The sequence below is a fragment of the Caloenas nicobarica genome, chromosome 1, assembly GCF_036013445.1.
Source record: "Caloenas nicobarica isolate bCalNic1 chromosome 1, bCalNic1.hap1, whole genome shotgun sequence".
Taxonomy (NCBI): domain Eukaryota; kingdom Metazoa; phylum Chordata; class Aves; order Columbiformes; family Columbidae; genus Caloenas; species Caloenas nicobarica.
Window position 1 is genome coordinate 126,757,944 of NC_088245.1, and position 24,390 is coordinate 126,782,333.

General features: G+C 44.5%; 1 protein-coding gene across 1 annotated transcript in view; it reads left to right on the top strand.

Moving 5' to 3' along the window:
• Positions 1-13,687: 13,687 nt before the first annotated feature.
• Positions 13,688-24,390, top strand: part of ADAMTS5 (ADAM metallopeptidase with thrombospondin type 1 motif 5) — a 47,283-nt gene continuing 36,580 nt past the window's right edge. The window contains exon 1 of the mRNA XM_065640057.1: positions 13,688-15,421. Coding sequence (XP_065496129.1) covers positions 14,474-15,421 — 948 coding nt within the window. The 5' untranslated portion in view covers positions 13,688-14,473. The remainder of the gene's footprint in view (positions 15,422-24,390) is intronic.

The following is a 24,390-nucleotide window of genomic DNA, read 5'->3' on the forward strand; positions in this document are numbered from 1 at the left end:
ACTTTACCTAAACTATCTTTCTGTGTCTCAAACAAAACAAAGCCTGTCTTATCTCCACATCAGTTTACATGCTATAATCCAGAATGCTTCATGTTTCATTTTGTTTGAAGAAGTAAAAAATGGTTTTACAGGAATTTCCCTTATTTTAAAATGACCTAATTAGTCCCAAAGTTTGCATAGATTTCAAACAAAAAATCAAGTACAGTGAGACATAGCTGTTCTTTGCTTTGTTTACCCATCTGTTTCTCCACTTTTGGAGCAAGGAGGAAACATGGCAGAACTATTTAATGCAAATGGTGCTGAGAATATGGAACAAGTTACCAGTGTTGGGAGCTAGTGAGGAGCATACATGTGTTCAAATTACTGGAGCTTTGTTTCTCTGGTAAGGAGGATTGAGGGATGAAAATCCAAAACCATGGGATTCAGCTAAACTAAACAAAGGAATCGATACTATATTTTGGACCGGATGCCTTTTTCCTAAAAAGATTTTGCTTCCAAATGATTCAGGTGCAAACTTGTTGTCTGCTGAGACTGAGAGCCAAGAGCCCTTGATATTGCTTCTGGGTGTGACACGTGACTGCAGGCAGGGGGTTTTCTGACTGTTTTTCTTCTGATGCAAGTCTTACTTTTTTTATCTGTAAAGTATGTGCAGCAGGAGAGCAGTCCTACAGGCTTCAGCTGGGGCCTGGATTTTGGCCAGGCCTGAGTGGGTACAAAGGAAGGGAAAGAAAGACAGGCTGGGGGTGGGGGTTGTTAGTGAAGCTGCTTCATGTTCATGGAGGAGGCTGCTGGGTGCAAGGAGGCTCCTTGAAACTGGCTGTAGACTAAGCATTGGTCCTGCAGAAAAATCTGTTGGGCAAGAGCAACGGCTATGCCATGTGCATAACAGAAAGCAGAAAAGCACGTACTCCCTTACATGTTTTTCTTCTGAGGCAAAATTCCTCTGACGTCCACGAAGGCAACATAACTGTGAATTACCTGAGAACTGGGGTTTACCTACAAGGCATCATCTCAGTCCAGATGATTGCAAGGGCTTTGATATTAGCTCAAATACAGAACTGAGCTAACATGTCTACAGGACTTGTAAATTAGAGCTGGCTCGCATCCAGGCAGTTCGAAGCATAAGCAAAGGAGCCTCAGGTCTGTCTGAAATGTCCATATAGATGGATTTTCAGATAGGATGCTCTGAAGTGCTGTCTCTTGTGGTTACAGTTAAGAGTGTGGGTGGCTGAGTTCTCTGAATCACACATTGTAAATATAGCAGTTTGACGGTTCCATTAACAATATAGATAGGTTTGGTTTCAGTATGAAAACGCTTCTTTTTGGAATTCCCCAGATTAGAGGAATGGTTTGAAGGACAAAAAGAATCTAATTCAGAACTTGAAAGGAATTCATGTCTTTCCCACAACATCTACTACTGGGAAACATTACTAACTTCTACTATAAGTGCTATTGACCAATAACTCTCCTAGGGTTTCCCTGATAGCCCAAGAAAGTAGAAATAAAGAAGCTGGAGAATGAGAGTGTTTTGCTTTCCAACATTAAAAAATAAAATCACCACCATGAGCAGGCAAATATACATGCACATAAGTGCCTTCAAATCTACAGAAAAAGTCTGAAACTCAAAATTATGGCAGACCCTACTAAAATTCATCAGGCCATGTGAAGACAGGGTATTCACACCACAATATAATGAAAGCCATCAGAGCTCCAACTTCATGTGGCTTTCATGGACCCACAGCGTCTGCTTGCTTTGTTTTGGAATTTTGCCTCTGCCCCATGCGAGTCACTGCTTCAAGAGAGATATGTAAAGGAGTCACTCCCGGTTTACAGAGCAGGAACAGCAGGAACATCTGAGCTGCACCATCCCAGGTGCCTGTTAAAACAGGTCTAGCCAAATGAGAGAGGAGAAAGGTTCATAAGAGTTATACTGCAGAGAACAGACAGTCTGATACGCCACTGCCTTGCATTTCATGCAGTCATTAATTTCTTCATGTGCAAACTGAGAGCAAGACTCTGCTGTGTCATAATTCCTTGGCTAGTTATCATGGGGACTACTCCATATCACTGTAAATGAACATACAGGTTAAGGAAAAACAAAACAAAACAACAGAAAATAGGGCCTCACGGCCTTTACTTCACAAGGGAAAGTAGAAACGAAGGATGCAGCTTATGCACAATGATATGCATTAGGCTTTTTATCAAGGATATGCAGATTTTTCTTCCCCCAATAAATGTTTTCTCCTTAATTCTTAAAACCCAAGAGTAGGTGAGACTGCTATATTGCTCTTCACTAGAAATTGGTCTGAACAGGATCAATGAGCAGAGTGATGAGTTAAAGATCCCACAGAAGTGTGGACATGTTCTAACCAAGAGGAAAAAAAAAACCAAACTGCAATGAGAATTTACCAAGAAGAGCTCTTCAGAAGATGCAAACAGGAAAGGACAGGGCTTTTTATGTCTCTGGGAAGTACAGGAGGGAGGTGCTATCTGGGCCCTGTAAGTAGAAACGTGTAGGAGCAGACAAAGCAGAGCTGGAGTGAGGTCACGTCTTTGTCAGTGCCACTTGGGAAGCCTGACTTGGCTCTGTGGGACCCCAACAGCGATGTTCTAGACAGCAGCCCTGAGCCTGAATGACGAACCCTCCAGCAGACAGGGGATAAGAAGAAGGAAGTGACTATACGACAGAGAACTATTATTCAGTCTTATTACAGTGTAGTTGCTCAGTGTGGTTCATGTGGATTTGCCTAGGCGTAGAAAATATGCAGCAAACGTTGACCATATTGGAAACCGATAGACCTCTACACATGATTGTAAAGAAGCACTCATTATCAAGCAAGACTTTTCTGCTGCATACCAAAGAATATTGTTCTTGGCACAACACAATTTAATATTTTTTTCAGTGACCCGGAAATAGACATAAAATCATAAAATAAGTTGGAAGGCAATCTAAGCTTTAAAACGGGCTGGACACTGACGTGAAGAATTTAGGATCCTGAAGAATATGGATTGAGCAGTACATCTGGAAACAGAGACTGTAAACCATGGCCTTAGCAGAACATCATTCTCTCCAGAGAAGCAGGGACTCTGCAAAAGCAAAGGGAGTAGCTGTGGCTTATGTGAGTTCCTGGTGTGGTGCTCTGACCAACAGTTAGGGCAAGTCAAGTTGTATGCGTATTTTACACTAGCATGAGCAGCATTGCTTTGTCCAATATTGATAAATTGAAGAAGCCTAAGACAAGGACTCTGAGAATGACTGAAATAATGAAAAATAGACTTTTGCATAGGTACAAGGTTCTTATTGTGTTTTAGCCTCCCAAAGAAAATGTTAGAGTGACATGGTTATTTTCTCTAATTTTACTAACTAGGAAAAAGAAGTAACAGATTCTTCAGACTGGCAGACAAAAGTTTAAAAAGGTATTAATGCTGGGCACTGCAGATTAGAAGTCAGATTTAGCTTTTTAACAGTTAAGCAGTATTGAAACACCTTTCCAAAGACTTTTATTCCTTCCCTGGAAATACCAAAATCTTGGTTTTTAATGAGTCCAGTGTGTTGAGCTGAGTATTTCGGGCATGAATACATGGCCCTTCTCGAGCCCAAACATACATTGACTCCAAACTTCAGGTGCACACTCCTGCACATATGCCTGGAGGCTCAGATGTGAGAGCTTCCCAGCCACAGCAGGGGAAGAGGCTCAAGAAAAAACTACTCCTGAATGTCTTTCTGCCCTCCCTCTGTCTGGGCCATAAGGCAGTGACCAAAGAAGAAGGTGGCAAGGTTGACAACAGGCTGACTTACAGCTGCCAAACACAAACATGGTGCTAACACTCATCCTTCCTTGCACAACAGCATCTGGGACCTTGTGGTAGAGCAGGTGACTGCACTGGTTGTTTTTCCAGGATGAAAAGTGTGGGGTTTTGTTGGGAAGGGTCATGGGTGGGACTTTGTTATGTCGTGTTTTCTTTTAAAATATGTTACCATATGGTTTCCGTGTTTTGAAGTAGTGAACTCCTGCTCTGTGCAAAGGAGAATGGTTTTCCTATACAGGGGATGGGTAAGCTTTTATGAACCATGGAAAGTCATGCTGCTTGTTGGCAAGTGCTTGAGTACACACATTTTTCAGTTCATATTGGAGAACATAAAACCCAGTAAACATCGGGGAGGAAAGAAGGTTGCCTGGTGTGGTTATGATCTGGACCATGACATGCACATTTCAAAATGTGCTCTCGGGAGAAAAAAAATCTGAAAATATTGCAGACAAGGGAGCAGAGAAGCAAAAGGGTTCTGAGAGAGGGTAGGTAATTTCAGAAACAGCCTTGAGGCTACGATGAAATCTCTGTAACTCAGACTACATAGGAGAGCAAAAAATTTGGTTTATTTAGAGGTTTCTTGCCCTGTTCTCCTAACACCTTGAAAAGACAGGCTGCCTCCACGGGTGTGTGCGTTTTGTATACTGCTTAGTAAATATAATCCAGGTCACAAGAGATAGGAATTACATTTTGTAGTGTGATTTATAATGGAGGTAGAGTTGTTGTCTCGTGGACCTGCTCTGATTTTTCTCCTGCTGAAGATCATGATAGATGGATTTTGAAAAGACTAGTTGTTCAGATCAACTTAAAATCAAGCTATTCTCTGCTCTGGTCATATGATACATCAGCGACGCACCTCATTTGTTTATTTCTTTGCAGATTTATTTGCAGCATAGCTGCTGAAGATTTCCAAGACTCATATTTGATTATATTCTGGGTGTCCAGTAAAGGGGGAAATAATTTCCTCTGGTACATTGCAGTATCATGTCATAGAGCTCCAGGGAGATCTACCCACTCCTTTTAAAAACACCCCCTCCCGGAACAATGGTGAAAATGGAGTCATGATACTTAACGATTTCCAACATTAAACTTCCTGACATGGAAAGCATAATGAAATACCATGCACGCTGTAGTACTGTATGGTCAGGAAAACCAGACAAAGTCTTCCATTGTACCAGTCTGGTTGTTACGAGAGAAGATCTGCCCACTTTGGTGTAACAGGATGTATTGCATAGTTTGTAGTTTTGCCCAGTGCTCCAATCCCTGTGGGCTAAACCTTTTCAACAACAGCAATAAAAGAAGAAAAAGACTGAGGCCCTTCTCTTACACCACTTTTATTTTAGGGGGATATTAAATACAAGGAGTTTCACTCTTGGTGGAAATTGTCCAACTGACTCCAGGATACTGTGTAATCATTAGGAACTGGAAAAACTCAAACTGCGTGTCTGTAGTGGCTTGGATAAGACCTGCTGGGTGCATTCCAGAAATGAATATTGCAGCTGTGATGAGACTTATGTTTGGTCTCTTCTTTAAGGGTGAATTTTGACCTTATGCCCAAGGCCAGCATAAGCCTTATGCACCATTTGAGACCCGTTTAAGCCCTCAAAGTAAGACTAACACAGCATTTAAATTTTACATGGACCTCCTGGCCATTTTGACAGAAGTGTGTGCATTACAGGATATGTGCTAACCATTAAAATGTATGCTTTCCATTATTAAAAACAGTAAAATACATTCAGAAAACTACCTCCCTTTCTTGTGTATTTGTTCTCTTATCGTTTCTTCATACAGCATCCTAGCCTGCAGAAGTTTCTGAAACATTTGCATCTGAAAAGGAATATTGTGTAGCCTCCAGCTGACACCATAGCCTGTTTTTGTCATCCTGATGTTCCTCAATAGTAGCAGCATGACTTCCCGCTTTAGGAAGTAGTGCAGCTCAATAGGAGGAGATTTGGAAAGCAGAACAGTTGGTGCTATCCAGCTGTGACACCCACTCTGCATGCCTTCAGGTGGATTTATTTGGTCTAGCTCTAGTCCAGCCCTATGCCTTGTATGCCCACAGGAGCATATCTTCTGGTTTAGTTTCATCCCAAAGGAATCCCATTTGTGCGCTCCATGATACCTACCTGGTGCAAACCAAAGCACCGTAAGTGGAGATCATAGCAAGAGCCACTTCAAAAGCATAGTCATGATCCTAGCATAGATACAGCCTTTGCTCACCTATGTGCCTTCTTAGGCAAAGTATGAGTGTGCTGGTTTTGGCTGGGATAGAGTTAATTTTCCTCACAATAGCTAATATGGGGTTATGTTTTGGATTTATGCTGAAAACAGTGTTGATAACTCAGAGATGTTTTAGTTATCACTGAGCAGTGCTCACACAGAGTCAAGGCCTTTTCTGCTTCTCACACCACCCCACCAGCGAGTGGGCTGGGGGTGCACAAGAAGCTGGGAGGGGACACAGCTGGGACAGCTGACCCCAACTGACCAAAAGGATATTCCACAGCATATGATGTCATGCTCAGCCTATGAAGCTGGGGGAAGAAGACATAAGCAGGGGACATTTGGAGTTACAGCATTTGTCTTCCCCTGTAAACATTACATGTGATGGAGCCCTGCTGTTCTGGAGATGGCTGAACACCTGCCTGCCCATGGGAAGTGGTGAATGAATTCCTTGTTTGGCTTTGCTTGCATTTGTGGCTTTTGCTTTACTTTTTTAACTGTCTTTATCTCAACCCATGACTTCTCTTGCTTTTAGCCTTCCAAGTCTCTCCCTCATCCCACCAGGGGAGTAAGTGAGTGGCTGTGTGGGGCTTAGTTGCCAGCTGGGGTTAAACCATGACAAGAAGACAAAGAAGTGCTTGCAAAATACTCCTGCTTGTGGATTACTGTTACAGAAGTGTCTGTGGGAAGAGCAGCTTGTAAGGCCTCCACATTTCCCTTTCAAGGCAGAGATTTTTGTTTCAAGTGAGGACAAGTCAGATGAAGCTTTGTGCCAGGCAGTGGTGCCACCTGACAGCACTTCCCCCGGCTCCTGCCTCAGAGGACCTGCAGAATTTTCTCTCCCAAAGTTTCAGGGCAACCAGGATTCGGATGGAAAAATCTGTGCACACAGCGACCGGAATTTGATACCTTAAGTGGTGCAGCGTGTGTATTAATGCCAGGTGAGATCTGGCAAGCGAATGTTTGTTTTAAATTTCTCTTTAATCACTCTTTCAGTTTTGACTTTGAAGTCTAGGGAAGTAGATTTTCTGGTTTATGCCTCAGATGACATGGAAAAAGATATTCCACCTACAGTACTGGAATATCATTTATACATGTGTAAATTCATAAAGCTATGCCTCTAACAGTTTGCCCACATGGAACTATCCCAACTTGACTGAAATAAAAAAAATACCATTTGAGGCATTTATTTTATTATAATTGCCCTAGTATTTCAGATCCAGCTATTTCAGAATATTTGCAAGAACATATATCTAGCCTATGCAAAAAAGAACAAACAAGGTTTGGGTAGAAGTCAGGGGGAATAATTTGCCTGCTAAATCAGTATTGAATTAGTTTTTGTTTAGACGTGGCTCATTAAAAATTTAAGGCACATTGTTGGCTGAAAGGGTAGATTCACAAATGGAGCTGGGAGGACAGCAAGAAGCTGAACATACAAATCTTTGGGAAAATATTTAAAGAAATGATGATAAAAAGTAGTAAGGCTTGGAGGGGTACAAGAATACTTGGATTTATTCAAGTTCTGTTTTTCTACTACAGATGTTCTGCTAACTAGAGCAGAGATGTTTAGAGACCACATATTGGCTGTAAAATGCTAGGACTGAGATTAATTAAATGTCTGCTGCTCCTCATACAAACTAGACTCCAGAGTTTTTCAGGCCTTCTAGTCTTCTGAAAGAACAGCTGTAGAATACATCATGTGCCTATCTTGCACTCTTAAAATGTATTTTTATAACAAGTGTCATTTTTTATGAGGAATGTTTAACATCTTACCCTTCCTCTGATTATCTTGCTGCCGTTCAGAAAAAAAAAAAAAAAAAAAAAAAAAAAAGATAAGGGTCTGATACTTACTATACTAGCACCTGATACTTCCTGCAGAGCACTGCCTCCACCCAGCATATGTTTTTAAACAAAATTCATAGTAGGTTCAATGGTCACAATTATTCATTTATGTTATGGTTTATGTGAGTTCATTTCTTGCATCAGTTGGAGGAAGGTGAGGACCCCATTCCGGTCTATTCTCTAGGTCAATACCTAGGAAATGTCATTTGTGCCTCGTTTTCCTCCTGACTGGACAATGTCATCACCCCTTTTGATCAGTGAACTCACCTCTCCTCCAGATCCTGCTACCTGGGCAAGAGATATAGTTATATTATGTGATGTATTTTTATAATGATTAATCTTGCAGAAATCTCTTTTCCTTCTCCATAAGTGGATACCCTAACAATTTGACTTCTAGCCAGGCCTCAGAAATTTCCTTATTTTAATTTGATACGGTACCCACAAATTCACAATATTCTTGTGTTGTTACACTAAAACGATCAGCTATTTAAACAGTGCCCAACCCACCTTTAACACTATACCACTTACGGCTGCCTCCTTAGCCCTTACAGAAAAGTGAAGCTGATGTCAAGTGTAAAATTTTCAGCCCGCTGGAACTGTTATATACTTGATACATTACTTACACATGCCACTTATAAAAACATAAACCCTAAGCCAAAGGCGTCTCCTTTGCTCCCATATGGCTGTAGTTGAAGAAGATGTCATTGACCATAAAGAAGCAAATAAAATATTTTGCCTTAAAGCTACAGTGCTTAACACCAAAAAGACATTTCTTACCAAATTTTTATTCGAACACTGGCCAATTGCAGCAACTGCAATTGCAGCTGGTGGTCATATGCAGTGGTGGCTTGTGAGGGGCATGAAGGTACAACCTGACCAATGCTGTCCAAGAACTCAGGCACTGAGGAACACTAGCCTGTGTCTTTGTTGTGAAAATACTTTGTAATTGTTTGGGTTTTCTGAGGTAGACATTACTTGACCCTTAAATAAATAATTGAGAGCCTATGAAAACTTCAGACTGGACTCCTTAGAAATGCCAGGTGTGCATAGGGGAAGTGCCAGATGTGGAAAGGAGAGAACGTGCAGCGCACAGCAACCTTCTCGCTACTGCCTTTGCCACGTGCAATATGAGAAGGATGAAGTTAGCTCGGTCTCCAGAAGCACTCAGTTCCCCACGCATCTGCTAAGACCAGTGGGAAGGATACACCAATAATGGTGATGCAGAGCAACAAAGATGATTAAGGGAGTGGAGCATCTCCCTTATGAGGAAAGGCTGAGGGAGCTGGGTCTCTTTAGTTTGGAGGAGACTGAAGGGTGACCTCATTAATGTTTATAAGTAGATAAAGGGTGAGTGTCATGAGGATGGAGCCAGGCTCTTCTCGGTGACAACCAATGGTAAGACACGGGGTAATGGGTGCAAACTGGAACACAAGAGGTTCCACTTCAATATGAGAAGAAACTTCTTCTCAGTGAGGGTGACAGAACACTGGAACAGGCTGCCCAGGGAGGTTGTGGAGTCTCCTTCTCTGGAGACATTCAAAACCCGCCTGGACACCTTCCTGTGTAACCTCATCTAGGTGTTCCTGCTCTGGCAGGAGGATTGGACTAGATGATCTTTTGAGGTCCCTTCCAATCCCTAACATTCTGTGATTCTGTGATGTTGGCTTATTCATCAACCACAAACCTATTTCAATATCAACAAGTAAATTAGAGTCAGTCAAAACAACTGCCAGGAGGTCTCCATCTGAGTGGGTTTTCAAGCCACGTAGAGACATAGAGTCCAAATAAGGGACAATGTCGACTATACCACTGTCCTAGGGAGGGGGTCAGAGGCTGTATAACTTATTCCACATGCCAGTATATCTAGTCCTTTCCAGAACACTAACCAAAAATATTCATCTGCAGGAGTTCTTTGCAAGATCACTTATAATGGGGATTTTATTTAATAATTATCACTTTAGAAATAAATGTCTTCAGTGGTTTTAATGCATCACCATAGGAAAGCTTTAAAATGAATAGTCTTGAACATTATAATCATAATGTTTGGCTAGTTAAAACTGCTGACAAGACCAGTAAACCATGGTGGATTTGAGAGGCAGTACAGTATCGCTGGTAGATTTCTGGAGGATGAAGATTTGGACAGCTTCCTGCTGCAGGCAAGCTTGTTCTTGCTGATATGCATATTAATAATGTCCCATAAAGTTAACACAGGCTTTCAATTCCCAGGAGGGAAAAGCTGACCCATGTTAAGAAGCATATTGCTACAGGTAGATTCTTGGATAGGAACTTGCCCAAACCCGGGTCCAGTTCACATCTATAGGCCTGTGCTGATCACAAGTTTATCAAATGTTCTTTGGTTGATATTACTTTAGAATATGTTGAGCAGGCAACTTGCTTGGGTTTGATTGGATCTTCCTATAATTTTATTGAAAAAACCAAATATCTCCCATAGTAATTGCTATGTCCCCTGTGCAATAACATATTAAATGTCAGACGCCTTAACACCAGAACAATAAAAGCTGAACAGAATTTTTGTTTTAATTCCCAAGGAGAAAGAGATACGTTAATGTTAAAAACAGGTGGTGTTGGGCAGCACATCTCTGCTAGGCCTTGACTACTGTCAAGGGGCTGTAGGCAGACACAGGACTGATTCGTTGACACCTTGGATTCAAGGTTTTCTACCCCAAATAATGTGATGACTGAAAATTGAAAAAGAGGTAATATGAAACAGGACTCTTCTATAAGACAGTTTGAAGGACATGCGGATAAAATAATTAGCAACTTTGTCACTATTGTCATTTGTCTCAAGCTATTGCTTCATGTAAGTGTTCAAAACGCTTAGAGCAATATTTCTTATGTGGCTTAAATACTATATAATCAGGAATCCCCAGCTGCCGAGACTGTTACTCAAAGGATCCTAAAGGGTTTCATGGACAAACCCAGGAGGTGAAAAACAACTGTAATGACAGCAGATTGTAACTCCCAGAGACTCAAAGAGGACCGTGTCTTTTTACATCAGGATTGAATTTGGTCCAAAGTGTACAAAATTTGTGTTGTGCCTTAAAGCTAATTGAGGATTTGTGTCTCTCTCTCTCTTAGTTGGGAAAGGTCAGCTTTGAGATTTCCAGGTCAGGACTCTTTGACAAGGATTTAGTGTGACCCACAACTTGGGACAAGCTAACAGGTTTTCTTCTTTAAAGGCAATGCTGTAACTGTAAAAAGAGGGTAAGAGGGCAAAACTGGAAGGAAAAAGAAGATAATTTGTTTAAGTGATTTATCCTTACACTTCAAGACTCTCAGATGGGAAGAGGATTCCTCTTGTTGTATGAAGCATGACTGACCTATCTTTCCATTCTTGCACTGCTGAGTTATTACAGTTTTGAAATGTAAATAGGAAAGACTTCATAATTATTGGGTAATCTGCATGGACTAATTTGTACCTTCCTGGAGAGCCTAGATCCTTGCTTGGTGAAACAGGGCACTGTGGAAGCTTAGCCAACTTTTCTTGTCATTTGGGAAATCAAAGACAACATGAGACGAGCAGTTAGATGAACTACTTAATTACCACTAACCCTTCTAAGCATTCCTGTTTTTCCTGGGCTATATGGCTGGACCGTTGGAGTGATGCTGTAGAATGGGAGAACATTACACTGGCCTCTTGTGTATCATATGCCTTTTCATTTACAAACTGACACTTTTTTAATGAGAGTTTCCGAGGTCGTTATCCAAACTACATTCCTTATCCCAGATCTCATCTTTAGCACCTCTCCCAGACATATCTGGGAGTTTGGGCCTCGACATACATGCAAATCCAGGGCTTGACCAAGTCCCAGTGAAGTCAATACAAATATTGTCGGTGCTGAACAGATATCCACTAGGCTTAAATGAAAAGTAAAAGCCATCCAAGAAAAAGTGGAAGACAGATTACATCTTATTTTCTTTTAATCAAAATACGCCTTCTTCTTCTCTGTCCCTCCAATTTTTTTCTTACCATCTTAACTTTATAACTAAAGTAACTGAGAAAATGTTTAAATTTTAAATTGTTGAATAGTCCTGGACCAATGCCCAAAAAATGTCATGTGACCTTCCTGATATATAACTCTTAATTTTGGAACTTACTGATTCCAGTCAAGGATTTTTGGTGCTGATAAAATACTGAAATGTAGAAAAAGAAATGCCAGGAAGTTGAGAAATGAACTTTTGTTCACAGGTATCCCCATTTCCGGAAAAATGGAAAAAGAAAAAAGAACACCTGCAAAACTTTGGTGTGTTAAATATTTCACAAGCATAACCTCAGCGTTATGTTAATGTAATAATTTACATGGGAATATTAATTTTTGAAATGTTTGTGGCATTAGTTAACCCTTTCTTTACAGAATTGTTAGACTCCCATAGCAGCCTCTGGAAGCTACTGAGGTAGATGCTGGTCTGCCCTTCTCTGCGCAGCCCACCACCACAGTCCTGATCCTGCCAAGTATGACACATGTGCACATCACTCCATTGCAGGCAGAGTGGTCGGGCTGAGATGCTGTTTGCAGGCTACGACGAGACAGGAGAGCTGCATCCCCTTTGGAGTCCTGCAGCCAGAGAGCACCTGTTCCTGGCAGCCGTCTTGGGACATGGAGAGGATACGCATGACAACAAGCACTTGTTTCCCACGTGTCCATGTTTGACTCTGTGCAAGAGAAGGCAACTGGCGATGCTGGGTCCTGCATCTCTGCAGGGGGGAAGCCAGCAGAGTTGGACTCCTCCGGGGTCCCACTCCACTTGCTTTCCCAGAGCCCAGGCTGCCTTCCAGCCCTTCATCTCGGCAAAGAGCAAGCTGTCTGCCAATCTTCTCTCGCTCTCCGGGCAGCGTTAAGGTGGAAAGGGCAGATGAAAAAGTAAATGTAGACATGTGCCCTCTGTGGTGTCTCCGGTGGAGCACGAAGCGGGGGAAGGAAGACGAGGGGATAGGGTGAGTGGATGTGTGTGTCAGTCAGCGAGGAGATGATCTAAGTATCTGAAGTCATTCAAAAGGTCAAAGCAAGCATTAACTCTTCCCCGCCCTCCCTCCTCCTCGGGGGCTCGGGGGAAATCACAGTCCGCCCAAACTAGATGACAGCTTGCCGAGACTTAATGACAGGCTGGGTGCAGACAAGCCGCGGCCGCCCAGACAAAGGGAGGAAGTTTGGTGCTGCCGCTGACCCCAGAAAGGTGCAGGGGCAGGGGACGAGCCACGTCCCCTCGGCCGGGACACCGGGGTCCGCGGCGGGGGCGCGTCCCCCCGGCCGCCCCACGGGCGCTCAGCATCACCGGCGCTCTCGGAAAAGCCGCGGCCGCTTCCCTTGCCCTCCGAGGGCCAAGCGCAAACCTGCCTCCTCCGCTGAACACCGCAAAATGAAGGGCAGCGCCGGGCAGGAGAGAGGGGGAAGCGGGCAGGATGCGAGGTAAGCGCAGCTTCACCGTCCCCGGCCAGCGGTGACACCTCAACCCCCGGGTTACTCTGTGGCTTTAAGCGGTTTAAGGGAAATCTTAGGTTTTCATACACAAACATTTTTACTCCCGGTCTCTCTCCTCTCCCTGGCTTCCTCCCTCTCTTCCCCTCTCTTGCCTCCCTCTCTCCCGCTCTCTCTCCCTCCTTTTCTCCTCCTCCCGCCGCCCCCCCTCTCCTCTTCCCCCCTCCCCTCAAGTTTCTCCCTCTGATTAAATGAGAAGGAAGTGTGGGAGTGGTGGTTTTGAAGCTCTCCCTTTAAGAGGCAGCCTGCAGTGACGAATTGTTGAAATTGCCATTGCAGGATGGCATTCCGCTATAAATTCATTGTTCCACCTCCTCTCATCTTCACATTTCTCTCTCTTCTCCTCTTGTTCACATCGACAGACTGGGGATAACAACAACAACAACAGAAAAGATACAGGGAGGGGGCTTTTACAAAAATCCGGGACGCTTGCCGCTTCTTAAGCTTTTTTTTTCCTTTTTTTCTTCTTTTTTTTTTCTTTTTAACCATCTCACCGGAGACGATCGAGGCGAGTTTTGGTGCCTGAATTTCTTCTCTCCCCTCCTCCTCTTTCTCTTCAAAACAAAAGGGGGCAAAAGAAGGAAAGGGAGCCCACCGGTGCCCGAGAAAGTGCCGAGTCGCAGCAGACCTGCACCCTGCCGCTGCTGCTGCTGCTGCTGATGATCCGGTGACTGCAACAGAGAAGTGGAAGAGAAGTGGGAAGTGCTCAAACTTCTCTACTTGCCGGGTCCGAGCCTCCTCTCCTCCTTTTTCTCTCTCCCCCTCCACCCCCTTGCCTCCCGAGCGGCAGTGATTTGGGATTTTTTGCCTCTCTCTCTCCTTCCATGTGCTCCCGGCTCTTCCCTGCAGAGAAACACAAAGTTCACACCCGAGCGGCTTTTGTTGACATTTTTGTCTCTCCCGCTCACACTTGAGTTTGGGAGGGAGAACTTTCTTTTTCTTTTCTTTTTTTCTTCTTTTCCCCCCCTCCTTCCCCCTTCTTCTCCCTACGTAGCCGCACTCCGCCGACCGGCTCTTTCCACCCCCCCCCCGCTCCCCAGCTCTTATTATCGCTACTATTAATTACCGCCACCACCGCGGCCGCTCCTGACGGCGAGGCGAGCATGCTCCTCAAGCTGCTCTCCCTGCTGCTGGTCGCCAGGCTGCACCTCGCTCTGGCCCAGCCGCCGGCACCTGCCGACGGCGGAGCGCCGCCGCCCCCCGCTGCAGCCACCCCGCCGCCCCGGCCCCGGCCCGGCCCTCCCCCCGGGCCGCCCCGCCGCCCCCCGCCGCCCCGCGGGGCCAGCGGCGTCGTGCGGCGCCTCGACCCGACCTACGCGGGGGGCGGCAAGGCGGGCTACGTGCTGTACGCCGGGGGCCAGCGCTTCCTCCTCGACCTGGAGCGGGGCGAGGCGGTGGGGGCGCGGGCGCCGCGGGCCGGCGGGCCGGCGCGCTGCTACTACCGCGGCACGGTGGACGGCAGCCCGCGCTCCCTGGCCGTCTTCAACCTCTGCGGCGGCCTCGACGGCTTCTTCGCCGTGGGCCGCTCCCGCTACACCGTCAGGCCGGCGCGGCGCGGCGGGGAGGCGGCCGGCCCGCGGATCTACGGGGACGGCCCGGCCCGCGCCCCGCACCTCTTCCGCAGGGACCGCTTCAGCTTCGAGACGCTGCCGGCCCGCACCAGCTGCGAGACCCGCGACCCGGCGGCGGCGGCAGCAGGGGACGGCCGGCCGCGGCGGCGGCGGCGTCGCTCCGTCTCCCGGGCCCGGCAGGTGGAGCTGCTGCTGGTGGCCGACGCCTCCATGGTCCGCAAGTACGGGAAGGGGCTGCAGCACTACCTGCTCACCTTGTCCTCCATCGCCTCCCGGCTCTACGCCCACGCCAGCCTGGAGAACCATGTCCGGCTGGCCGTGGTGAAGGTGGTGGCCCTGGGCGAGAAGGAGAAAGGCCTGGAGGTCAACAGGAACGCCGCCACCACTCTCAAGAACTTCTGCAAGTGGCAGCACCAGCACAACCGCCTCGACGACGACCACGATGAGCACTATGATGCCGCCATCCTCTTCACCCGTGAGGTAGGCATCACCCCGACCGATGGCGACTTGGTGTCCCTCGAACAACGTGTTGTGGGGCGACTGGGCTGCCATGAGGCCACCTCTCCAGCCTGGCTTTGCCCGGGGGTCGCCTCCCCACTCATGCCTTCGGCCTTTCTGTCAGGTTGCACTGTGTCTCAGGGACCACCACCCACGCGCACAGCTGCCGGGAATGGAAGAGGGGTTGAAAACCCAACAGATTGTGTCTGCGTTTGTGCGTGCCCGCTCCCCTGTGTGGTCATCCCCACTGTGCCAGTGCCGTGCTGGGATTGGTGCCAGCGTGGAGAGGTGGTAATTTGCCTTCTTGGGGGACTTGGCTGAGGTCACCTAACTTATCTCTGCTTGAGAGACGATGTTTTTCCATCTTTCCCAGTGAGATGCTTCACACACAGCCTCTCTCTCTCCGGGAAGGTGGTCCAGGCAAAGGGCTGATAGCTCTCCCTAACCTAAATTAGCCTCCAAACAAACCTGCTAGGGAAAATGGTGGAGAACACCTTAAAAGTATGCGCAACTTCCTTGTTGAGTGCATTGGGATGCTATTTCCAGCAAGAACAGCTCCGCCACACTGGAAGCTGGCAGCGCTTGTGGTTCAAGGGTAGGACGTAAATGCAAACCACAGGTAAACAGAGCTGAAGTTGAGTGAGTTGGGCTGGCGGTAAGGGGATGCAGTCTTTCTCTCGTTCCCCAAGTGAAGAATGGGTCAACTGTGGGTCGGATCCAGCCGGTCTTACTCATGCAGAGCTGTGCCTTGCTCCTTGCTCGGTTGTTAATTAATTGCATTGCCAGAGGTCGTTAAGGGACATTGCTCTAGTAGACATGTGGCCGAGTTTATGCAATGAAGTTCTTCTGTAAGAATATCCCTTCAGCGGTTTGGGTTTGGTGTTTTCTTTTTTTCGCTTCCCCAAGTACAAAAAAAATAACTGCCTGACTTTCCGTTCATTTGAGTTCTCCTGCTTTTCTGCATTGTAGGAGCCTGCCAAAAAGGATGCTTTGGATGGTTTGTGGAAGGAGTTGCTCCAGAAGGGGGGGAAAAAAGCGTCTGGCTTGCTTTTATAGCTGTAAATAGTTGAAACATTAGGTTCTGTGTCAGCCAGGCATCACTTGTACAGCAGGAGCCTTTTTTTAACATTTTAAAGCACATCAGTCCAATTTGCAAGCTTTCATTTTTTTATCATTATAATCTGAATGAAAGCAGGCTACCTAGGCTGGTCAGAACACTCTTGCTTTTTTCTGTAAACATCCTTTCTAATGGCTTATTAATTAAGCCTGGCCCAGAATTCATCACTTTTCACTGAAGAGTGGTTTTCTCTGCCAGTATTCCCATTTATTTCCCTGGGATTTATTACAGTTTGGAAACTCTTAGGGTGGCAGACGGTGAATCTTAACATCAATTATTAAGTTAATTTGGATTGAGATAGGATGTGAATTTAAAGTGCACTTGCTTTACAGATGCTTATCTGTAATTCCTTGCATGGATGCCCTCCTGCCAGAACAAGGGTGTGCTGCTAATCAGTAATCCACTTTCAAAGACTCCTGAGCAATGCATCTTCCATGCATAGTTACTTCTTTTGGATGTATTTAGAACCTAAACTAAACAAGATGTCACAGTTCTTGTGGTCTCCTTCCACTCTTAAGGTGCAAATATTGCTTGAACTGTCAACTGTCTTTGCAAGAAAAAAGCACAGGCTTCTGTTTTCTTGGTTTACATTTTAACACGTATAAGTATGGGATTAGCTCCTCAGTGGAATTCAGTATAACTTAATCTGCTTTAATGATCTGCTGTGTGCACATGCACATTGTTTGGCATTGCATTTCAGTATTTGACTCAATAAGAGCAAGACTGTAGAATCTTGCTACATGTGTTCATGATGTTCTTTGCAGAGTGTATGTGTGAGTCCACACGATTTTTATATGCTTACGCTTGGAATGTCAACATGAATCTGTTTGCTCCTCTTGGAATGTAAACATGAGAAGGGTTAAAGGATGAAAAAGCAGTGGAGATGTTTCCCGGAGAAAACAGCCCCACTTTGAACTAAAGAGAGATTTTTTCCAGTTTAGCTTTTCAGTGAGAGTGGCAGCAATTGGCAGGAGGATCCAACTTTTACAACTATGTTTTGAATGTATGAAGTACGTTGCTTAGCTACTAGACGCCAAGCCATGGCTGCATGTTTTGATGGGCTCTGAATACCGTCATGCTAATTTTTGAACATCCAGATGTCTTCTTCTTAATGGCTTGTTTTTTAGGTATGGGGTAAATGTGTGAGGTACATTTTCCGTCTTTGTTTACTAACTGAGGCCACCTTGAACTTAGTGTCTCTGCATCAACAGAATAATATTTGCAAATCGTTTGTCAGCTGAATGCATGTCCTCAGCTGTATGTAACTGTTTATGTGTAGCTAGGATCTAAACTATTCATGCCTGTTGCCATATAAGTCTCTAAGAGAATAATTATTTTCGTTCTGGAGTGTCATTTGCTTGGATGTTATTTTTGACACCGATAGAGGATCTCTGAAGAGACAGTAGCTTTATTATTTGTAAAAGAATAATCACATCAGAATTCAGCACCATTGCTTCCTCCTCTTCTGTTGTCATTACTCGTGTAAAGATAAATTAATAACCATTCATAGACTGAGTGTGCTGGCAGCTCTCTCTTATAATAAAATTAGTACTGGTGGTTCAAATTATTATCATCATCATCATTAATATTAGGAAGTACTTCCCACACAAAAAGATTAGGAGATTTACTGGTTCTGGATTAAAACATTCACTCACTTTGGTCATAATCTGTATTTACTTTGATAAGGGCTGTAAAGCAATCATGCTGCAGATAGTAAATAGTAAATAAATAGGAACATGGGTTCAGGTCACAGACAGCTGGTGTTAAAACTATTTTAAGGCTCTATGTTGCTTATCAGTGGTGGCAAGAACCATGTAACTATCTATTAGCTGCAGTGAATCCGTTTACCCTGTAACTGCAAGCAAAACTACAATAATGTGCCTGGTCATTATTTTTACCTGAGTAGAAGATTGTAAAAACCCTCAATGGGCCCACAAATTATCTAGCACAAAATACTGCAGAAACATAGCTGGGTTCCTTAATGATTATCTAAATTCCCAAAATCTAATAAGTATCTTTCCCCAGTGGTCTTAGTGTCTTGCTTTGACCCACGATGGCCAATATCAAGCCTGACAGAGGTCTGATTTGTCAATACCAAAAGCTGATAATTTGCTAACCAGTCCTGTGAGAGCTCTCATTAAGGTAGTTTGGCCTTAACAACCGTAGAGAATACGTGAGTCCCCTGCTGTTCAGCTACTTTGTGTTTGAATCCTTGACAGCAGCTTTGAATTTTTGGGCCACATGCATCCTCCATGGAATATGGTGATGCAAGGATTTGATAATCTGGTGGCCAGGTGAGTCCTCTGCCCTGTGTGGCGGTAGAGGAGCGACTGTGTGGTGGGAAGGAAGGAGAGCTTGTAAAGCCCTCTCCCCCTTGAGATTAGCTGGCTTTGTTCTCGATGTCGGTGAAGTCAACAACAAATTTAGAATTTAGTTTTCTCAGGCTTTTTCATTGTGAACAGCTCTCAGAAGCTGGAAGCAGGTTATCTTCAGTCTTCAGGTTTTTATGGGTGCATGAAAATAGTTGTCCGATCATCTGTCTCAGCAGAAAAACATATTAGACATGCTTTGCAAACTGCACTTGAACTCAGACTGTTCATTTCTAAGGTCTAGCCTGCTCTGCAATTATCCTCTAGTATTCATCCAATCTGTTTCATTAGTGACCCTTAGTTAAATTTCAAGTGAACTATTGAATGCATTTGGACAAAATCCAGTTCTCTTCCTTTCCTTTCCTTTCCTTTCCCCCAATTCTGAATCATGTGAAAATTAAAATAGATATTTCTCACAGTAGATAGAGGCAACAAGAGCAAGAAAAAATACTTCCCTAAGTGCTTGTTAGCCTCATCCGTGATAGCACCATCATGCCTGGCTCTAACAAAAAGTTCATAGTAGAGCCAAAGGCAACTCTCCTGCCTTTGTCTACACAGTAATTATATGGGCCTTGTGTGTGTGATAAAGTTTAATTGTCAATCTGACAATTCTTTTGAAATTTAACAGCAAGCTTTGGATTATCTCGTCTCTATAGATGATAATTTCATTGCATGGAGCACATGCTTTCTTCGGCTCTTGTTCTTTCTTCTTTTTTCCTTTTCTATATTATCATCTTCCCACAATTATTATCCCATATTAGTAAAACAGGTCACTGTAGCAGTGGTCAATAGAATATATTTCACTAATGTTTATTATTATTGCTTTGAAGAAATTATAATGTGATGTGTCTGCCAGTTTCATAATGTTTTCACCAATTTTGTTGCAAATCTAATACATTTAGATAATGTCCCTGGGGAAAATAAAGTGGGACATAATTTGTGTGGGAGAAGCAGCATGATTCACACTAATCCACAGAGATGGTGTGGAGTTTCCTCACAGAGGAACTATGGGTTAGGCAAGTTAAATCACATATTTTGCCTTGCTCACCAGTCAACAGTTTCACAACTGAAACTTTGTTTGCCCTTCCCCTCGCCATGCAGAGTCCAAAAGCTTTATGCGTATTTTGTCGATATTTTTAAATAATCTGTGGCTTACATAATGCTGCTGCATTTTTTTCTTTATATACTTTAGGGGAAAAAAATGTTAATCTGTACATTCAGAATGTAAAAGCTTAATCCACTTTAGACTCTACTTCTAACAGTTTGTTGAAGAGCATCCTAAGATGATGAGTGCTTAGGGGTCCCATACCATGCAAGGGCAGAGTAAGAACATGCCTAAATATACAGTTTGGGGAGGAGGTGGTTTCTGAAGCCAGAAAATGTAGCATGCGTATGCTGAAGTTAGCCCAACAGGACATCACCCATACCTTTTTTTTTCTTGATTTTCACCTTATCTAGAATTCAGAAAGACAACTCTGTGCATTTGAGATTCAAATGCCCAAAACTCACTCCTGAATTTAGCATATTAACCTCAAAGGAAGATGACCTCAGGTTCTAAGGAAAATATATGATTTTTATTTTGGTCAGGATGAGAGGTATCACCACTCCTATTTTCCTCAAAAGGTAAATAGACATCAGTCTTTCCTCTCAAAATATGGCCATGGGAGGACAAAGCAGTATCCCTGTGAGTCTGATGGGAGTCCTTCCTCACTTCACACCGATGGCCAGACCCTGTCCCTGCTGCCCTAAGGTGGACATCCCTATGAGCAAGACCCACCAGTGCCTCAGGAAGAGGACTTTTCAGAGCAGGCTTCCTCCAGGGCAATGTTCCACCATTTTGGCTTGTAAAGTCTCTCTTTTTAAGTGTCAGTTGAGGGGTAAAATAGACGATTCCCAATTACTTTGTTCAGCAGTTAGCCCTTCTTTTCAGTTTTCTCAGGTCCTGTGCTCCTTTTGACTTCCAGACATAATGTGCTCCTTAGGTGATATCTGTAATACTTTCCGTTTGGGTGAAACCTTACTTTCCTTCACATGTGCCATCCTGCATTGCTGTGACATTAATAAACTTTCACCCACTTTGCAGAGCAGGGCAGGGAAGGGTGGATGTGTGGGTCCCGAATACCGTCCCAAATACCTCCCTTTACAGGCCTGAGGTGGGAACGCTGCTGCAGGAAGTCGGAAAGTCGTATTTAATTCCTTCCTCTGCTTGAGGGATTTTAGGTTTGTATCGCCCACCTCCCAGGAGAGGTCCTTAACCAGTAGGTTGTAAGCTGTTCCAGGTGTTAAGGAAACTTTCCACCCCTCTGACCAAAGCTATGTCACTGTTTAGCAAGTAATTCAAGATTCATATGGTGAGAAGGAGAGAAATCGTGACCTGAGGCAGCTGACTGGATCGCACGGCTTAGAGCAAGGCGGCTTGTGTTCCCAGAGCACGGAGAGAAGACTGTTTCTGTAATTTACCAAAGGACTGTTCAGTGTAAAATCCAGAAGCTGCCTGAGGAATAGGGACCAAAAATGAGGTCCCTTCAACCAAGCGCTGTAAGCACGAACTGCAGCCTGGCTGGGGAAACCTCTGGCACGTGGGCTGCAACAAGAGGAGCCACAGCTCCCTGCGTGCAGGGACACGTGCAGACCTTACAGGAGACCATAGTCTGATGTAGACCATAGACTGTAGGGCACTCTCCTGTGAAGCGTGCTTCAAAGTCTCCTCATCCCTTAAAGGAATGTGGAGTTGAATCGCCGCCTTATTGAGCAAAGGGTCTAGCTGATGAGCTATTGTAGAGAAAGCAGAAAAGCAAGCAAACAAACATGGAGAGATGTAAAAGCTGTTAGCTGTGCTTTAAAAGTTACGTGCAGCTGGAGCTGAGAGAAAGCCTAATCCTGTTGGTTTCTTGTACATCTGATCTCAGAAGTTCTGTAGGCTTGGCTTCCTGCAGGGGCGAAGACTGAGAAACATTAAGCATCTCAGCCCCAATCAAGCTTTAGTATAAGCTAAGTGCTAAGCCGCTCAGGACTGTAAAACTGTGGCACTACGGTGCCCATAAGGTCACAAACTGCAAAGGCCTGTGAAGGCTGGATAATCCAAAGAACAGAGGACATGGGAGCCAATTTTGTTCTTCTGCCCTTACATTCCACCAAACCGTCCACATTGGTGCTTAAATCCTGTTTTGGATCTGGTCCACAGGGTCTGGCCTAATATCATGTTTCACTAAATAGTTTATTCTTGTTTTTAAGCCTACTTCACAAATCAAAGAATTTCAGGTAAAATAAATTAACTATTCCAGCGGGGAGCCGTGACAGTTATCTCCATTCACAACAATGCCATGTATACATGGCAAACAGCCAGCTGCTCTTGATGTACTTACGAATGCCAAGAAAACTTGGCCTTTAATAAGCTGTCTAATTAACTACTAGTCTTATGATGTACAGCTCAGTTTTCCTAAGTCATTCCTTTGCCAAAGCTTAACATCTCTTGCCTTCTGTGTAGCAAATGCATTTCCTAGTCATTCTTCTGTTTTGAAACTACTATACTGCAGATCAAGGGCCATTCCTTCTTTAGAAATATCAAGAAACACTTATTCTTCAAAGCTTTTTCCACTATTTGGAGACAATCAAATGACTAGACAGATATGAGCAGGCAATTAACTTTTTAAATAGAAGCCACACACCAGAGTGAAATAATCATTGCAAACTCATTTGAAGTATCATGTGAGTCCCTGCTTTTTTAGTGCTTTAGCTGGAGTATGAAAAGTTGAGGAGACCCACATAGATTTTTTTGGATCGCATCAGGGATTGTTTTTAACATAAAAAATTATTTTCAAGGGAAATAAAAACTTTTCATGTATTCCCAGAAACTTCACTTCATAAAAGTCTGAGACTGCTTTCCAAGACTGCCCAGGAAAACTAAAAATATAGCTATTGATGCTGGTAACAAGTAATCCCTGGCCAGTACAGCTACAAGGTGTTTAAGTGAAAAGAAATTTTGTCATAAAGATTTAAATCAGTGGAAGTATAAACAGGTGTGGTTTTCAATAATGTCACTCAAAAGCATGCTGTTGGGAAGGACCATGTAGCTAGAGAATGGTGAGTTGATCCAATAGCAAACTTTTCAGAGTATTTATCTTAGAGATGCCACTTGTTAGGCTTCACTTATGTACATAGTATATACTATGTGATGCTATTAATAGAAATACAGTTAAATAATGCAGAGGCAAGAGAAACAAAGAATAAATGAGATATAAGTTGAGAACATAAAGGAGCTGAGTCTTCACTAATCTGCCTAAGTGATTACTGACAATGTCAGCATTAGCTGACAAAACGCATCCTCATGTAGTCGCTGAGGACTGCAGTCTGCAAGGAAAACCAGAAGGCTCGACCCGTGCTCCCCGTTCAAAGCGTAGCCAGCGCGCACCCTGCTCTACCGGCAGATGGGCAGCTCATAGACATCCCCCCAATAACAGCTTCACACACAGAAGCCGACGCTGGGAAATATTTCCTGTCCTTGTTCCCAAGGTCCTTGACAAGCGTCCTCTGGCGCTGCCCAGCTGGGATGCGGTGGGCGGCCGCAGGGCTCCCCACGCAGCCTGGCTCAGCGCGGATGTGGTCACGGAGCTGGCTGAAGGGAGCGGGGCTCTCCTCCGTCCCTGCCCGCCGCCTTCTGACCACAGCGCAGTCGCTCTCCTCTCTCCTTTACGGGGACTGTTGGGACCATGCCATCTGAGGACAGCTCTTTTTCAGCTGTTTGTGGGGTGCTGGAGGAGCTAGGTAATTTTACAGATAAGCGATTTTCAGAATCGTTTCTGCTGTGGGATTTCCTAGGAGTGACCATTCAACGAAGCTGGTGAAGGGGCCTGGAGCACAAGTCTGATGAGGAGCAGCTGAGGGAACTGGGGCCGTTCAGCCTGGAGAAAAGGAGGCTGAGGGGAGACCTGATCGCTCTCTACATCTACCTGAAAGGAGGGTGTAGCATGGAGGGTGTTGGTCTCTTCTCCCAAGTAGCAAGTGATAGGACAAGAGGAAATGGCCTCAAGTTGCACCAAGGGAGGTTTAGATTGAATATTAGGAAATTTTTTTTCATGGAAAGTGAAACATTGGAACAGGCTGCCCAGGGAAGTGGTTGAGGTTCTTAGGGACATGGTTTAGAGGTGGACTTGGCAGTGCTAGGTTAACGGTTGGACTTTATGATCTTAAAGGTCTTTTCCAACCAAGATGATTCTAAGATTCTGTGGTTCTGTGATGCTATGATTAACTAATACAGCCCTGCAATAAATTCATTTTATCTGACCTGAAGTTAAGGTGTTTCATAAAGAAAGTGTAAAGCCTGCTGTGTTTTGTCTAGACAACTGTTACACAGATGAGCACTGCCTTGAAGGTTATTAGTGGGATGCTTAGATGTGTGGATATGTGTCCCATACTCTGGGAAATGATGGAAATGGAGGAACAGTGGTTTGATGAAGTGATGAGTT